Source organism: Sceloporus undulatus, chromosome 2, assembly GCF_019175285.1.
Source record: "Sceloporus undulatus isolate JIND9_A2432 ecotype Alabama chromosome 2, SceUnd_v1.1, whole genome shotgun sequence".
Lineage (NCBI taxonomy): Eukaryota > Metazoa > Chordata > Lepidosauria > Squamata > Phrynosomatidae > Sceloporus > Sceloporus undulatus.
Genome location: NC_056523.1, coordinates 33,444,964 through 33,464,598, shown reverse-complemented (window position 1 = coordinate 33,464,598; position 19,635 = coordinate 33,444,964). Strand labels below are relative to the sequence as shown.

The 19,635-nt window shown below is 40.9% G+C and overlaps 1 protein-coding gene across 1 annotated transcript; it reads right to left on the bottom strand.

Moving 5' to 3' along the window:
- Positions 1-17,227: 17,227 nt before the first annotated feature.
- On the bottom strand, positions 17,228-17,797 carry LOC121920320 (nucleolar and spindle-associated protein 1-like). The gene is given in 1 exon segment (XM_042447452.1): positions 17,228-17,797. A coding segment is annotated over 1 exon segment (570 nt).
- Between the last annotated feature and the right edge of the window lie 1,838 nt (positions 17,798-19,635).

Below are 19,635 nucleotides of genomic sequence, written 5' to 3'. Positions count from 1 at the left end.
AAACCTAAATCTCCTAATGTTTTAAAAACGTCCTTCCAAACTAGAGACCTAACTTGGTTACAAATGCACCAAATCACTTCCTTCATGTCGAGATTAGGCTCTATAGGGGAATTCTCATGGCCACTCGCCCAATATGAGATTTTTTTGTAAAACAAAAAACAAAAAACTACAGCCCAGACTAAAGGAATCACGGCATATACATACTCCTATTCTGTTACCAGAAATGGTACAGAGTCTCCAAATGACCTGCTGGAGAGGGTGCAAAGACACTGGCTCCTATATCCATATGTGGATTGAATGCCCAAGATACAGCAATTCTGGCACCTAACTCTACATCATATCACATGTATTACATGCAAAACTCTATACTTCTGTCCAGCCCTGATTTTACTCTGTCTTTATTGATAAAAATGCTGCCCTTATGTGTGGAAAACTGATCGCTTTTTTAATTACAGCTACAAGACTTCAGAAGGCCAAATGGGTCTATTGAGGGTTGGTGGGAAAGGGTATGGAACCTATGGTTAATGGAAAAAACTTTCCACTACAATAAGCCTTTTTAATGGACATTCAAAACAGGACACATTTTATGAGGATTGGAGGCTCTTTATTGAATTTATAAATAAACCTTCATACCATTTCCAACCGCTGGACTCTCACAACAACTTCTGGAAGGACATTTTACAACTCAGCGCAAAGACTGAACTGACTCCAGACGAATCCCATCCATGGAATCGTACAAACTAATGACCACTGAGTAACATCACATCTTATGGTTATTGTTCTATTTGTTCTTATGTTGCACTGTAATGTTTGACTACCTTATAAAGACTTGAAAATCAATAAAAATAATTTTAAAACCCCCACTTCCAAGTCATAGATTCAATGTAGTCAAGCAGATGGGTGGCTTGGAGCAGCCACTGGCTGCTCCAGCTGCACGTGTGCCCTGAGCAGATGGGACTCCAATGACCAGATATCTAAATCCTGAGGCCAGCCGCAGCTATGGTCCACAATGGACCACTTGCAAAGAGCACCTTTTTTGTGTTCCTTTTGTGGCCAGGTTTGGGCCGCCTAAGGGAACTGTGGTGCAATTTTGGCCTGATTTGAGGCTATGTGTCATCTAAATACTATGCCCTTAGATCAGCCCGAAGCTGGCACTTTGGGCCTGTCTGTTTCAGGCCATAGTATCATAGACTCATATAACTAGAAAAGAGCACAAGGGCCACCCAGTCCACCCCCTGCCATGCAGGAACACACAATCAAAGCACTCCTGACTGATGGCTATCAGTTTAAAAACCTCAAAAGAAAGAGACTCAACCAAGGGTAAGCTCAGAAATGCATACAGTAAGCTCAGAAATGCATGGATTTCTGACCACAAATATCATTCATATCTGTGTTGACGTATGGGAGGTACAAATTGACTGATCTCACATGAAAATGTGAACCTGAGACTATCATTTCTAACAGCTATCCTCTCCAGAGTTATCTTATCACCTGGGGCTGACATCACTGTGTCTCTGCAATATTGTTCGACTACTATATAACACTCTTTGTGTTGCTGCTCAGCTGGGGGATGGAGACTGGGCTCAGTTCGTTTTTAGCCCCAGTCCCATTGCCTCTCCAATGATCCTCTTTGTGATGCTGCTCAGCTGGGGGGCAGAGACCACCAGAGGACCATCAGAGAAGCAAAGCGACCGGGGCTAAACACCAACTGAGTCCAGTCTCTACCCCAGCTGATCCGGATAACAGAGTACCACCGGAGGACCAGACAGTCAAGTGGAGGAAGGAAGAAGGTAAGCAACCATTTCTGCCCTCCCCCAACCATGGAGAAAGAAACGAAGAAACTAAAGGAGGGATGAGGACAGACTAAAGGAGGAAGGGCACAAGGTAAGGAAAGGAAGGAAACCAAGGAGGAATAAGGGAATGGGTATAAAAGCAAATAACAACGGGAGGAATAATATAGGAAGACAAACAGCTACTGGGCAGCAGCAGTAGTGGTGGGTGTCACTGACAGGAGTGAATTGTGACTCCATAGCTAACATTCATTGGCACTGCGCACAGGGAGGTGTAGGTAGCCCTCCTTGTATAAACCCATCACCTAGTAAACCCTGTGATGAGACACCCAAGTGAGGCACAGCAGGAACAGAGCATTAACAGAAAGGGAAGGAAGAAGAGATAAAAGGATATCACATCTTCAAAATTAGCCAAAGGAACAAGAAGGATGCCAAGACAAATAGCAGACACCCTTAGGAAGGCAAACGGCATCCAAATCAGCATTACACATAAAATAGGGAAGTGGAATGTGAGGAGCATGAGCCAAGGGAAGCTGAACATAGTAAAAATGGAAATGGAATGCATGAACATAGCAGTACTGGGAGTGAGTGAGTTAAAATAGACAGGAATGGGCCACTTTGAATCAGACAGCCACACAGTGGAATGAAAAGACAAGAAGAAATGGGGTGACTTTCATACTAAGAAAAGATGTGGCAAAACCAATCAGAGAATACAATGCAAATCGGACCAAATCATTTCAGTAAGGCGCCATGGTAAATCTATGAATATCACCATAATTCAAGTATATGCACCAACCACAGAGGCAGAACAGGAAGAAATGGGAGAGTTGAGGAGGTGGAAAATGATAAGTCCTTTAGAAATCATTTATCCAGCCAAAACAATAGATGATAAGTAATCACCTGGTCCTATAGTTGCTTCACTAAATACATACCTGATTTATTCTCTCTCCCTACTCCTCCAAACACACACACACACACACACACACACACACACAGATATTAGGTCAGAGAGAAATGAAATGCAAAAAAGTACAGAATGTGGTGTGAGGCTAGATTAAGCTAGACAGACCTTGGAACAGTTCCAAAAGCCAAGTTCCCCTTTGTATGTGTATGGCTCATAGGAGCTTGTGTTATGGTAGACCTAGCTTGGGATGGTGCTGCTTAGTCAAGAGGAGTCCTCAAGGCCAAAGCCACTTTCAAAAATCAAAACAGTTGTGAAAGCCTCTTGTTCCCAGGAGGTTTTCTCACCTGACAGCATCACAAAAGATGTTAGATAAAAAAAGGCTGTACACAGAGTCGTAGGGCTTTGGTAAATTAAAGTTTACTTAACGGAAACTAAAAACGTAATATTAGACCAACATAACATAATGGCTGGATACATAGACACAGATACAGAGTGGCATGGAAGGCAAAAGAAAAGCCCCAGCATGGACGGCAAAGATCCCCCAGTCACATACTACCTGTTACAATATTTGTAGGTTATTGAATTGCCTACATTGCATAGTTTTTTGTGGGTTTTTCGGGCCATGTGGCCATGTTCTAGAAGAGTTTCTTCCTGACATTTCGCCAGCATCTGTGGCTGGCATCTTCAGAAACTGCTTGCCTGGAAAATGTTGGGTGTATATATACTGTGTGAGCCTGGGAATGCAGGAGTGATTTGCATGTGTATTGTTCTGTTGATGATGTGTCACCTGGGGGATTGCCACGCAGGCTCACATACACAGCATCACCTGCCATTTACCACACCTTTATTCAGTCAAAACAGTATAATGCAATCCAGCATACCCTGACAAAAGAAGACACTCCTGTCCTGTGCATCTGTGGAGCCAGCAGGATGGGACTCCCAGCTGTTATGCCCAAGCTGGTAAGGGCAACCCGTTTAACCTGAGAGCATGTAATGAAAATTTCTCCTTCTGTGGACTTACCCAAGCAGGGCTGACACAGACACTTGAGACACCAAATTTGGTTTTAGCCACTCTGCATGTAACATTTATTAAAGCACAAAAGTAATACAAACATTAAGTATCAAGAGCTCTTTCATTCACTCACACATTCATGCAATACTCACACACACTTTCCTTCTGCTGAACATTGATCAGGTGTTCATGAAGGCTTGTGATGACATCAGTGCCACGGTTGAAGCCAACAAAATGAGGCTGGAGGAACCCTTGTCTTTATACTTTTCTTCTCTCTGGTTTTTTGGCTGCTGTAGTTTCACAATATTGCAGCCCATTACTCAACTTCTTCTTTCTGAAGAAGATATGCAGTCTATTGTCCTGTCAGTTCCTCATCTTGTTCCTCTTCATTGCAGCTCAGGAGAACAGCGCCCCCTCCCCTGGCCATCCTCTGTTGTTCGTCACACCTGGGCAGCACCCTGCTTCAGCTTCCAAATTCCTCAGCATTCCTCGTCTCGGCTGCCAAATCCCTCCTTCACATCAATGCTCTGCGTCCGGAACCATCTTGTTTGGTTCTTTAGCTTGTTTTAGAGCCATGTTCCTTGGTTCTTTGGTTCTTCTGTGTCTAAGTCAAAACTCATTCACTCATCTCACACGGCCACTTAGGGTTCTTGAGCACTGTTCCAAGTTGTAGCAGTGATAATCCAGCTTTGCTGGGGTGGTTGTCTTATTAACAGCACCTGCACTGGTGAGATGATTTACCATAAGCTTTGTGATTTGAAAGCAAGAAGCTTATCCCTATTTAACACACAGGTGGTTGAACCCCACCTCTTAGCCTAGAGAGTGTGGTGAAGATTTAAACTGTATTTTAACTGTCTTCCAATGAGTTCAAGGCAGCTCATTCATTCATTTCCCTTCTATCTCTAGGGACCAATTCACGCTATACAAATTATAGTGCTATTATTCTACTTTAACTGCCATGGTTCCATCCTATGGGATCCTACCATTTGTAGTTTGGTGAGACACTGGAGTTCCCTGGGTTTGTAGTTTGGTGAGGCACCTGGGGCTCCTAAGTGTCCCACTGTAAACTACCAAACCCAGGATTCCATAGGACTGAACTACAACAGTTAAAGTGGAATAAAAGAAAAAAAGAACAAGGAGAAAGGGAAGGAGGAGAAATTTACAGTGTATTTTGCCTCCCCTCCAATTAGCTGAAGGTAGCATACAGAATGGATAGATTAGATAAAATAAAATAAGATTAGGTTATTTTTCCAGGCAAGCATTCTCTGAAGATGCCAGCCACAGATGCTGGCAAAACGTCAAGAAGAAACTCTTCTAGAACATGGCCACATAGCCCCAAAAACCCACAAAAAACTATGGATGCCGGCCATGAAAGCCTTCAGCTTCGCATAAAATTAGATTACATTGGATAATCTCCCCTTTCTTTCTTTTGTCTAGTGCAGAACACAAGATGGTTTTGCTTGGGCCTTCTTTTCCCCACTTGATTTTCGCAGCCACCCTTCCCTGTATGTATGACCTACAGTCCTATAGCATATTTCATGGGTGGAACTTATAAATGCCTTCATCACACATCCATGGAAAGGCATAACTTGGCCATAGGGTGATGCATTGTTGAGACTGGAACCATCAACTTTCAGGCTGGGATGTAAACAGGTGAAAACATCCTTAGCACTGAGCCAAAAACCATCTGCCAACTTTCTCCATAAATCACCTTCTGAGAAGTTAGCTATGATTGAAATCTCACCAGCCCAAGATCCCCAGGAATTAGCCATTTCTGAGATGCATTTGATGAAAGTGATATCAGCTATGCCTTAAAAGTCTTGTGAGATATTGATCTCAGGCTTCTGAAAGTACCCACAAGACAATCAGCCATCTGATCATTGAGTGGCAAACAGAAATATATGTTCATTGGCTCCTACTGTGCATTGCTATTGAATTTTCCACTTATCATAGACCATTCTCCCCCTCTTCTGAATTTATGTAGTTTATTGAAGGAGTAAAAGAACCAGTGAATAAAATAAATATATTCTATCTGATATATCATCCAAATGGAATCAGATTTAGAAAAGAGTTCTACTCTTAATCCACAATGTTAACATTTATGTTTCCCAACTAAGATTGTTTATTCAATAAGAGCTCCTTCATCTGGGGTATGATATTAATGCATAAATCCCATTGATGTGCCTAGAAAGACTCACACAGTTTGAACAAACCAAAAGATAAATAAATTATACTGAAAACTAAAGGAGAATAATGGCCTATTGGAACTGAATTTGACTTCTTTGACCTCCTTCGAGAACAGATTATGGCAATAGTGTCAGTTCTGAAATTACAAATAAAGACAAGCATGGAAAGTTATGGTAAATGATATTTAACACAATCTCACTGAATTAGATTATTGGAATAAATGAATGTCCATAATGATTATCTCTACTCTGCTTGTTAAGCTCCAATGGTACAATGTGTGTTGAAGTATATGGTTAAAAATACTCATAGGCTGGCTTTACACATTTTGTTAAATTCCAGAATGAGGTTTCATCACGTTCATTGGTAAATGTGTTTAGGACTGCACACTGCTGGAGTTTTTCAGAATAACTATATGGCCGAAGTAGGGCATGGTGTTTCTTGTAGAAAGATTCTTAAATTAGCCTAAGACAATCAGTCTTGAATCTTAGCATCATCAGGATATACATACTTGTCTACATCTTATAGATTTTTTTTAGCAACCTCAGAATATGTTCTGCACAATTTTCTACTGAACCATGAACACAATATTGTACCTTGATAGCAGCATGAGATCTGTGAATCTTAGATTTTCATTAACAATCAAGTTAAACCATAATGATCACTGGTGCGGAAAACTAGTATCTGTAAGAGTTCAAGCTAGAGGTGGCTGCTTATAGCTAAAATGGAAAAATTCCAATACAAGTGAAAAGGCTTACCCATGACATACTAAAAATATCCAGAACAAATGTGTGTGGATATTTTTTTAAAAAAACAAGCCAGCCAACCAACCAATTTCACATCTGATTATCTATTCTATGTTTATCCTACTTTTCTGGCAAAGACAGAGTTTAAAGCAGATAACAGTAATAAAGCTAATAAAAAAGCCAGCATGCAATTAAAACATAAAAACAGATTTAAAACACAATTGAAAGGACACTGTAGAATAGTGGGGTGGATGGTACATCAATACTATCCCAATTTTGTCCACGGCACCAGCCCTAAAAAAACAAAAACAAAAAAACTCACGATCAAAACTGAAAGACTGTGGATTGGATCTCGGGGCACATAGTGTGGCTCATTGGGTGAGGTCACACAAGGCGGCCTTCTCAGTGGCTGTTCCCAGGTTATGAAACTTTCTCCCATGGGAGATTCAATTGGCCCCTCTCTGCTCTCTTTTCTCTGGTACGCAAAGATGTATAGGGTTGCCATAAGTCAGAAATGACTTGAAGGCACACAACAAGAACAAATAACAGCAACAACATATTTTGTTTTACCTCATATTGTATATAAGGTATATACAATATACCTTGGGTCCCATATTGGGAGAAAGGTGTTTTCTTTCTCCCAATACACACTGTTTTGCAGAGCTTAGACATTTATCTTTAAGAAGAATGAATACAATGCCATGGCAGAACTACCTATACCCAGTCAAATCATTACAGGATGAGATTTCTGGCTGCTGGAGTCCTAGCACCAAAGTCTTTGCAGGACCAGGCGCAAGTTGCCAGAGTTCTGGAAGGACCAGTTCTAAGCCAACAGGCACACCTGGCTTTATTCATGCATGGCTGCATTGGCCTCTCAACCCTTGCCCTAGCAACACAGTCTTAAACAAATACAGCTAAAATTACACATTCTTTTTTTTTTAATGTAGTAAAACTGTCCATGGAATTAAAAAGATTAAAAGCATAGCAACTGCAAGAGAGAGATGAGTACAAATTATTGAATTAATTTATATCCCACCTTTCTCCTCACACAGGACTCAAGGTGACAATTATCAACATACCACATTATTAAAGGCTTTCCCCCATGAGCTGATCAGTCTTCAGTGGGATGCTGAAAGAAACAAACCAAAACAAGTCTTTACAGCCTACAGAAGGACAGTCCACTGAGATGAGCAGGAGGTCTCCTAGGTTTCAGTTAGGTGCCTTTACCAGCTAGATTTACTCTTTCAAGATTATCCCAGACCCTGATATTTCCCAGCCAAAACCTAAAATGTAAGGGCAAGCCTGGAGATGTCATTAAGTGTTGTGCATTAAGTATCGACTGCAGTTGTTCACAGCCTGTCATTCAAACACCCCCACACCATATTTTCATATTTGAAAATGAAGACAAAACTCTTAACTAATTGGGTTGTTTCCTGATCTAGGTAAGGGGATTATATTTTCTCTGCTACTTAGGGAGATGGGATAAGGAACATTTTATCTAGTTTACTTACTTCTAGCCAGAAGTTAGATGCAGTGCAGAACAGAGGGTGAGCCCTTTCACCACAAGCACTGGCAGAGAATGAGAAGGCTAATGAAGTAAATAAATACTGTACAACCCCTGGAGAGTCTTTGCAAGTTGCAATGACCAATCAATTGACTCTTGAAAATTGTAGCTCTCATGATCTTTCATGATCATATACATCATACACACATGTATTCTAATGAAGTTCTCCTCACAAAATGTATTCTTCAGATGACTAAATTCTTCTATCTCTAAAATGAAACATGAATAGTGTGTTATATAAAAGTAGTATCAATAGCACACAGCCCATGGGGCTTCACTAATGCCAGGTTAGGTCTACCTGCCCACAGAATTAAACTGTGTTATTTTACAAGACATGGTTATTTGTCACATCATTACATGTTTAATGGTGTTATATTCAATTAAGGACATTCAATGGCATTGTTGTAGGATTTCCCCCCCCCCAAAAAAAAGTAGGATTATCACTTTCAAGTTTCTCATTGGGATGTGATACAAAGTGAAACAATAAATAAAACTAGAAAACCACCAAACTAGAGCTGATCCCAAACTACCCATAGTTTCCCCCTCAAAAATTGGTTCACTTCACTGATGGTGGATTTTCAGCACTCTCAATAAGCACGTTTGCTTATTCATTTACATTGCTCCCATCTCATAACCAAATATGAATAACTATATGGCGTTGTGATATTTCATTCGCTGTGTGATCATCAACTGGCTGGGATCCCAGGAAAGGAAGAAACAACAGCTAGTTTAGGGAGAGAGTTGAAACGACATTGCTAAGAAAAGTAGCTAAGAGAAAATACCGGTCGTATCCCTTCCACCTTTTCTCACATACCCTAAGAAACCTAAAAGCCTGCTCCAAAGGTCCAGAATACCAGATGTATTGTCACTGAGGCAGACTGCAGGGGGATGGTCAAAATTCCCAGAGTCACCATGAGCACCCTGCTGGATCTAAGCTGAAGACAACAAAACAGGATCAAATAAAGTTGAATGATCAGGCTTTTGAAACATTGCTGTTGCTTTTTAAAATTGCTACTTCCATATCAAAAGCTGGTATACTATTCAGTGCAGTTACTAACTTTCCTCTCTATTTTTTACAGAATAATAATTTATTACTTGGAAAAGAGCTCACTTGGAAATGTACAAGCTAAAAGCCAAACAAAACATGTTATAATGAAGTTAAGTTGCCCTTGTTAACTCTTGCCTTTCTTACCGTGAAGGTTACAATTAAAAACTGTCTGTTTATACAGCACCAGCTGCTTGGCTTCTTTGGACTCACTTTTTTCTTTACCGTAGGTTGTAATTAATGAGGCTTCCTGGATTATTATCGGAATGGATGGTTTTCTACAAATGAAAATTAGTCCCCTGCTAAAAATGTCATCTTACTTAATCGATAGAAAGCTCCTCAGAATAGAACTTATATCTATCTATCTTGCTGTGACATTTGAGTGACTGAGTAGGAAAGCTTGGTAATTCAACAGAATGATATACTGTCCATCCACTTTGAAAGATCCAAGTTCTACAAATAATCAAACTCCACAACATTAGGGGGGAAACAACATTATTCATGTAGAATCTCTCTCTCTCTGTTGGGGAATTGCTTGAATGCTTAGCATATAATATGATATGACATGGAAGTTGTGCATGGATCTTGCCACTATTATGCCTCAGATCAGACTGTAGACCCAGCATGCTGGGTTGGATCCAGACTTACAATAAACCTATTAAAAGCAGTGATATGTAAATCCCAGTGCGTTAACTGCACCTAGTCTAAGACCAGGGTTCAAATCCTCACTCAGCCATAGAATCCCACTGAGTGACCATGAAAAGGGACAGAACTTTTCACTTAGAACTGCACGCAGCCAAAATATCTCTCACTATCCAATAATACTTTAAAGGTCTTTCATTTTCTTTAGACCAGTAAGAGAGAGACAAAGAGAGACCATGAATCTTAAAAAGCAAAAGTGAGGAAATAATAGATTGCCCACCATGTAAATGAAGCTAAAATCCCTCTTTCCCCATTAGTACTCCATTTGGAAGGTTTCACCTAAAGTCTTTTCAGATGCAAAAGTACAGAGGTTTCTTGAGAAATTCAATGTTCTCTGCTTGAGATAGGGGCAGGTAGCCTCTCACAGGAAAAAGCAATCTGGCTCTCAAGAGAAGTTACTTTTTGTAATGCTAATGGATTTTATATTTTACTTTCTGTTTTCAACTCTTTGTCTCCCCCAAGCCCTCATGGCCAAAAAGAGAAATGATGTCTGCCTACATGGATATCCCTCCACACCATTTTAAGTGACAACAACGACAATGAGTTATCAATGACTGTTATTATGTTAGCAAAATGCTTCATGAAACATTTGTCCTAAGATTGTGTGTGTGTTGTGCCTTCAGGTAGTTTCCAACTTGTGGCAACTCTATGGCCTGTCACAGTGTTTCCTTGCTAAATTTCTTTAGAAGGGCATTGCCACTGGCATCCCCTGAGGCTGAGAATGTGTGACTTGTCCAAGGTTACCCAGTGGGTTTTTATGGCAGAGCTCAGATTCAAATTCAGCTCTTCAGAATCATAATCCAACTGTTAAACCACACCACATGTTGAAATCTTACCCAAGATCATTTTCATCATTTGTGTAGTGTAAAAATCTGCTCATATAATTGCACCAGATTGCATCATTTCATAAGCAATGGGAACCTTGAGCTGGTGATCCCTGTCCTGCAATCATTTGTAGATACTGATGGCTAGGGACATTAGAGATGTTACATATGTGTGCACTCAGAGAAAGCACATCCAAATGCACAATGGCACACAATAAGAGTTTTCTAAGCAAAATGGCAGAAGAGAATCCAGGCCCTAGCCTTGCTAGTTTCATTTTGCTAATGGTTCAAAAGACATTTCTGATTATAGTTCTGGGTCCAGTTCTACGCATTTATACTAAATATAAATGTTGTTGCTGTTGCAGCTGCTGCAGTTGCTCTGTAATTTCAAGTTGTTTCTCATTTATGGTGACCCTAAAATGTGATTATCTTGGGTTTTTCTTGGCAAAATTTAGCCAGAGAGGCTTTGCCTTTGTCTTCTTCTGAGGCTGAGAGAGAATGACTTGCCCAAGGTCACCCAGTGGGTTTCCATGGCTGAGCAGGGTTTCAAACTCTGGTCTCCTGGAATCAGTCCAACACTCAAATCATTACACCACACTGGTTCTTAGTGTATACAGTGGCCCTCTGTGGTTTGGTTCCAGGACTCATCCACCCCCATGGATACCGAAATCTGTGGATGCTCAAGTCCCATTGAGTACAATGGCTTAGTAAAATGATGTCCCTTATATAAAATGGCAAAATCAAGATTTGCTTTTTGGAATTTTAAAAAAAAAATCAAGCTGTGGATGGTTGAATCCGTGGCTAAAGAATTAATGGACAACTAAATATCCCAGTTTGTATTTGTGTGTGTGTGTGTTCTTTAAAAACTTTTGTTTAAATTTATGTTGTTGTTTCTTGTCTCAGAGCAAGAAGAGATGGCCTTATTTCAACCTTTCAGCACTATAAGCCCTTACAGCACCCACAGCTCTGCTGGGGCACAGGAATGAACATGTGAACCAAGGATACTGACAGCTTTACAACACTGCATTAAAGTCTCCAAAAAGTTGTTCTCTATGCCTAGCCTGAGGCTGCAAACCCTATACCTTGGAGTAAACCAACTGAACAAAGACTTACTTCCAAGTAGATATGTTGTGGATTGTGCTGTCAGTCTACAAATGCTGAGTGACTGAAATGAAGAAGCCAGCATTTTTTTTTGGGGGGGGGATCTTTTTTTATTTTGTATGTCAATGGAAATGTATATCCAGAATCTTACATCTCTATTTTTACCATAGGTGATGTGCAATATAACCACCCCCCCCCCCGCTCCAGTTTTGCTTTTAAGATCCACAGTCTCTTTCTCTCTCTTATGTTCTGAAGAAAATGAAAGACTTTGGAAAGACTGAATGTTGAGAGATATGCTGGCTGTATGCAGTGCTAAGTGAAGAGGTCCATTCTTTTTGATGTGAGGTGAGATACCTATGCAGGTATTTCCTATACTCAAAGAAAGATGCTGAAGAACAAAATTTATTCCTACCCTGAAGAAAAAAGAAAGAAAGAAAATTCTTTCAGATGAAGCTTCTGCTACCGCCTCAGCAGTTTCTCCTGTTCATTCTCAGTGTTTATCAATCAGACAGTCTATGCATGCCATGTGCTGTTGGGTGACAGTGAACACAAGAATAAGTCACAGTGAATAATAGGCCTAACAAAGTTTTCTGGAACATGTGTACATTTGCTGCGAAACCCTCCACTCTTAATCAGCATTATTTAAATGGTTATGCTTTTTAAAGCCTAACAATGCAATCTCATACAGGTCAACACCGATTTAAGGCCCACTTACTTCAGTCAGACTTATTCACAGGAAAGTGGGTTTGACATTTAGCTACGCAGCCATCCGTCCTTACTGGGGATGGAAAATATGTCATTCTCAAGATGTTACTGGATTGCAATTTCCATCTTCCCTCTCTGATACTACTACTACTACTACTACTTTTTCCTCTTCCTCTATTTATTTATACCCCACCCACCACCCCCCAAATAGGACACAAAATGCCTTACAGTCAAAAGGCATATAATAAAAATAAATTTATATATAACAATTAAAATATAACAATTAAAAACTTACAAAAGTGGCAACTAAAATGGAATTAAACTATTACAATATTAAAACAGATCATTTGTTTAAAAAACAGACTAAGGCATATCCAGCAACATCCAGAGGATCACATATTTTCTCCAGGTCTTGTAACAAGAGTATCCCCTAGGATTTAAAGTGGGAATTTTAAATAGAATTAGGTTATAACCCCCCAAACAGTTACTGGGGAGTAAAACCATTGAACAGAGTAGGACCTATCACTTGAGAAACATGTTTATCTTTTAGGACTCTCTTCACTAAAGCTTTTCTTTGGGCCTGAACAGACAGGCCAAAATAAAGCTGCTTCGGGTCACTTTGGAGGTATGCTGTTTAAATTACACACGCATCTTAAGAGGCCAGGAGCTGTGCCAAAGCTGCACTCCAGTCCTTAGGAGTGGAGCATGACTTTGGTGTGGCTTCTGGCCTCTTAGGACACATGCATCATTTAACCAGCATACCTCCAAAGTGACCTGAAGCAGTTTTATTTTGGCCTGTCTGTTCAGGCCCTTTGTCTCTTAGGTTCTTAGTGTGTGTTTCTTAGCTGACACACACAGCCTTAAGTTTGAGACAGAAGGAAGCTTTCCCTGCCCACCCTCATGTAAACAGAAAAATCCTAAGACCCAGAACTATTAACTTATTATTTATTAATATCATTAATATTCTGGCTTTCCTCCAAGAAACCCAAGAGGATGTACATCAGATCTCCCCAATTTTAGCCACTATAATGTCAGTTGGCCAGAAATGGCTCGAAGGCAACAACAACAACAACAATAATTCATTTTACAGCCAGCATGGTGTAGTGGTTTGAGCACTGGACTTTGTCTCTGGAGACCAGGGCTAGAATTTCTTCTCAGGCATGGAAAACCATTGGGTGACCTTGGGCAAGTCATGTTTTTCCAGTCTCAGAGAAAGGCAAAGGCAAATATACCTTGGAACAAATCTTACCAAGAAAACTTCTTGAAAGGTTTGCCTTAGGGTCACCTTAAGTTGGAAAGGACTTGAAAGCACAGAACTACAACTACTACGACTGTAATAAATTAAAATAAAACAAAACTTCAGGCTCTTACCTCAAATGCAGAAATGTCACAGTAATATCACTGAGTGGAAGTCCATTACTGTCTCACACAAACAGGGGGGCACTCAGTACCATGTGGAGGAATAAAGTGCTGCACTTGAAGACAAGGTTGACCATTCCACTGACACTCTCATGGGTGCAATGGTAAAAGTGTTTGTTTTCACCTTGCACAATAATAATAATAATAATAATAATAATAATAATAATAATAATTTATTTATATTCTGCCTTTCCCCAAAGGAATCAAGGTGGATTACAACACAAAATATAACAATAAAATATCATAAGAATAAAAAAATCACAATTATAAACAATCTCATATCACAACCCTCCCCAATCATAAAATAATAGTCAAAGATAAATAAAATAGAGATTAAACAACATGATAAATTAAAAATTTCAAACACAGATTTTCCAAAATTAAAAGTAGATTTGAGGTGAGACAAATATCTTTTTCTAGGGGAGAACGGGGCCATTGATGTTGATGAAAGGGAGGCTAATGGGGAAGGGCTAATCTGGAAAGGCCTGCCAGAAGAGATCCATCTAAATGGCCTTTTTAAAGGCTTCTAGAATGGTAATGTGATGAATCTCATTCAGCAGGTCGTTCCATAGCCTAGGAGCAGCAAATGAAAATGTCCTCTGGGTTGCTGCAGCCAGTCTGGTCTTCTTAGGCTTCAGCAGATTCTTCCCAGAGGCCCTAAGTGTGCGGGATGGGTTATGTGAAGGAAGGTGCTCTCACATGTAGTCTGGACCCAGGCTATGTAGGGCTTTAAAGGTTATAACCAACACCTTGTACTGTGCCCGGAAACTAATTGGCAGCTAATGAAGAGATTTCAAAAGAGGTGTTGTATGGTCGGTTCTAGATGTACCTGCAACCAACCTGGCTGCCATATTTTGGACCAACTGAAGTTTCCAAACTTGACACAAGGGGAGCTCCATGTAGAGCACATTGCAAAAGTCAAGTTGAGAGGTTATCAGCTCATGTACGGCTGTTTCTAGGTCACCCAGCTCCAGGAAGGGTCGCAGCTGGCGTATTGGCCAAAGCTGATAACAGGCACTCCTGACTGTCGCAACTATCTGAGCTGTCAACTGGAGAGACCAGTCCAGGAGCACCCCCAAGCTGCAAACACAGTCCTTCAGGGGAAGTGTGACCCCCATCCAGCACTAGTGGACATATCTCCATTCCCAGGTTAGGGATCCCTATAGCAAGTACCTCCATCTTATCTGGATTCAGCTTAAGTCTGTTTTCCCTGATCCAGTCTACCCTAAGACAGTCATTCAGAGGAGAGATGCCATTCTTAGTCAGTGCAAAAGTCCAAGACGTAGAGAAACATATCCGGGTGTCATCAGCATACTGATAACACCCTGCCCCATGTCTCTGGATGATCTCACTCAGCGGTTTCATGTAAATGTTGAAAAGCATGGGAGACAGGATGGCACCCTGAGGGATGCCAGATTTTAATTCTCTTTTAGAAAGGAAACTGTCTCCCAGCATCACCATCTGGAACCTGCCTGAGAGATAGGAACAATACCAATCTTTGTCAGTGTAAAGCTATCCTACCCAACTATAGTTAAAAGTTATGTGTAAGACTATCAAGATAGTCTTGGTGGGGGGGGGGGAGGATGGTGACTTTTCAGGAGAAGCACCCCATTTATGGAACAGATTTCCAAGAGAGGTTCACCTGTCATGATCCCTGTGGTCTTTCTAGCATGAAGTGAACACTTATTTACTCAGATCTTATGTAGCAATTCATAAGATTGTCAGGAACAGTCTCAATCTCTGTCATCCTACTTTTTCAGCTGTTTTTAAAACATCCTTGTTTCTCCTTCTCCCTCCCACACTTCCCCTCATTGGCATCAGATTACTTCAACTGCCACAGGCTGAGTTCCAAGAGGAAAAGTAGTTTGCATTTAATGAACACAACAGGGGGAAAAGGAGAATAATATCTTGCCATTTCCAGTAGACTCTCCTAGCTTGGGTGTCCTTCCTCATTAGTATCTTGCTATCTTGACCACACTGTTGTTTCCTGGTCACACGTGTCCCGGTTTTCATCTGTGGAAAAAGGGAGAGCACATGCAGTATGAGTTTTTGAGTTTTAAAATTGGTGTGTCTAATGTTGGCATGCCCTGGATCTTGCTTTGTTGCCATATTTTATGTTGCTTTTGATTTTATGGTTTCCTGTTTTTATTGGTACATATTTAAACAATTCCTATATTTTACTTGCGAAAGCCACTGAGAGATCTTTATGATGCATCTATACATGCCATAAATCAGAGGTACATGAACTACAGTCCTCCAGATGTCATTGTTTTGCAACTCCCAACACTCCTCACTATTGGCTGTGCTGATTAAGACTGATGGGAGCTGCAGTCCAGGAGCATCCAGAGGGATGCACTTTGTCCTGCCCAGCCATAATTAAATGATAAATAAATGTTCAATTTAGATTCTCTCATCAACACTACATATTCCCTCTAGTGATCATCAGTTTTCACTGGGAAGGCTAAATAAATGGAAATTCAGTCCAGGTAAATGGGAGATCTAAAATAATGAAATATAAGAGAATGAAACAGTAGGGAGCTTCCACACTGGAGGGCATCTCATGCACATTCTAACTGGATTTCATATACTGAAACTCCACTGGAGATTTTCAATGAGCACTTTTATACTTTCCATCCTCTTGGCATTTTAGTACAACCGGAAATCTCTGTCATCTGCTTCTTAGAAGAAACTGCGTTCCTCATATGGCTTTCTTTTTTCATCTCCCTTGGTTCTTCATGGAAGAAAAATAAAGAGATGCTTTTCTTAAGTATAGATGGGGATACTAAAAATATGACGGAGAAGGATTCTGGGCACAGACTTCTTTTATGCATTAAGGAGAAATAAATGGTATTCTGATTGTATGGTGTGTGTGTGTGTTTTAAGGTTAAATTTTCTTCTTCTTTTTTAACCATGTTTTAATTAACAATGAAGTAAGATAGTTGTATTAAAGCTGGATAACATAATCTAAAACTTGCTGTTTTGTCTCTACTGTCCAATATAATACAAGATTTTTGGTCCATGCTTTTGAAAGAAAGAAAAGTTTAGAAACCAGGCAAACCAACACATAGCTGACATAAACTTGATAAACTGAGATTTACAAAGGAAAAGGGAACAGTTGCACTTTCAACCTTACTAGATCTGTACAGGCTGTCTTAAGTGCATTATTGCAAAGACAATAAGTAAAAAAAATTCCAAGGAGATAATATTTGCACAGTAATTTTGGGATTAACTTTAAACAGTCAGTTTCCTCCACATTCCAAGCATTTTGTCTTTTCTCTGTTTTCTTCCCTGTGTATGTTTTCACTGCCTCTCTTCTCTGTTCTGGAGAAGTGGCTGTTTAAGATCTCTCTTGTGGGAACATGCACTCTGGATTTCCTTTGATTTACCCCAAGGTTTCAGTTTTCCTCTGTAAGGCTGATAATTAAGGGGCCTTCACAGACTTGCTTGCAGATCAAATATTGGGTTCTTGGTGCTGCTTGGTTCTGCAGTATGATTTACAAACTTGGAGGGGGTACTAGCAGAGTTTCGTGGAGCTTGACACTTCATTGTACTTCCAGTGATGTTCTTTCCAGTGACATATTTATTCTTCTGGTTACCTGGGCTGCAGTCATTCAGGAATGGAGATTTTCTAGATGGAGTCTTGGTAAGAGAGTGTTTGTGCTCATTGTCCTTTGTAGACTCAGTGAATCTGACATTCATTTTGGTGGGTGAGAGGCCAGTTGAGCTGAATGTTGATTTCCAGTATAGAATACTTTTGTTTGATGTGCCAGGAGAGTTGCATGATGAGCGTCTTGAGTACATACAGGAGTGGGCCTACTCCATTGAGGATGGGGGCTGAATAAAATCCCGTTGGAATTTTCAAATGCTTTGATTCTTTATTGAGACTGATAGCCAAACCCTTGGCAGCCTGGAGCAATTTTAACTTAAATGTGCTGTTTGTTCCAAAATACCAGGACAGCAGTGCTGCTAGGACTGTCAGAATTGTGGCATGAGATTTTTTTCAATCACTTAAAATGAATGATATTTAAGGCGCAGTACATACTGCCAACAAGCGGTGTACTGGCGACGATTCTAGAGTTAGGCAACCGCACAGTCCCTAACCCTAGTATGTGCGGGTGGCGTAACAATGGTGGTGCCCTGTGTACACAGGCACCGCCATTGTTACATAAGTGCCAAGTGGTGTCCACACGTTGATGCACAGCGCTTACATAATGAGTGCGCCAGTGGCGCACTTGTTATGCCGCCCCTGCAGCTCAAAAAGAACTCGTTTTTTTCTGGGTTCTTTTTCCTCTGCAGGGAAGCCGTGCGGTTTGGTGACTGCAGCTTCCTTCTGGAGAAAATTAGGCCACCAGCAGGCCGCCCTTTTTGGGCGGTCTGTCCCTCGCCTAAAATACTTTATGCTTTTGTATGTTAATTTCAAGTGCTCAGTAAAATGAATGAAGTTCAAGTTTTTTAAACAGTACTGATCTCGAGTGATGTTGTTAACTGCTTTCATGTCGGCTTTCACTCAAAAAACAAGCAAACAGTTTCATTTATATACCGCTTCATACCGAACTAGCAGTGTCTACGTGGTTTACAATTGTAAACTAATTGCCCCCAATAATCTGGGTACTCATTTTAGTGACCTCCTTGGAAGGATGCAAGCCTGAGTCTAGCTTGAGCCCTGGCTACAATTGAACTTGCAACCTTATGGTTTTGAGTGGCTGCAGTACAGGCATTTAACCACTGCGCCACCAGGGCTCCTCATGGTGATGCTGTGGATGAGACTCCTCCATGTCCTCTTATCCTCAAGCACTTTGTCAACATCCTGCAGATTCAAGCCCATGACCTCTCTGATTGAGTCTATCGGTCTCGCATGTGGTTGTCATCTCCCTCTAGCACAGTGGTTCCCAAACTGTGCTCTTTAAGGGATTTTGGAGTTCAGCTCCCAGAATCCCAGACTATTTTTTCTTATGCTGAACAGTAGGGGATGTAAGATTTACCAGTTATTTAAAAGATGAATTGCTATCTGTAAAGGCTCCAGAAGAAACAATTCTCCAGGTCTGAAGGGCCTGAAGGCCACAAAAACAGTCTTCATGGCCATATGCAGCCACAGAGCCACATCATACCTACTCCTTGTTTCCATGGTCAGCTCTTCAGTGACCTCTAAACGCTTCATATGGCTAGCTAAAAAGATCTTGCTCTGAGTGAACTAAAATGTGACAAATGAGTCCTCTATTTTAGCTTCCGTCTCCTTCCCACAGCTGTGCAAACACTGGTCCCTTGGCTCTGAATTTAAGTGACCACCTTCAAACCACAGAATCTTAGTACTGGAAGAACCATAAGGGTCATCTAGTTTAACTCCCTGCCTGTAGGAATACACAACTAAAAAACTCCCAAAGGCCTGTTACAGACCGCCCAAAAGGGGCGGTCTTGGGCTGCTAGTTGCAGTGCGGAAGGTCCGCAGCATCCAAACCGCGTGACTCCTCCACGCTGCAAAAAAGGAGCGTGGAAATCGCGCTCTTTCCGGCAACCCAGAAGAGACGTCACAAGTGTCAAAGCACGCACTTGCGACGTCTCTTCCAGGTTGGGACGTGCGAACGCAGAGTGTCCGCTACGTCAAGATGACGGCGCCCATCAGTATAGGGCACCGCCATTTT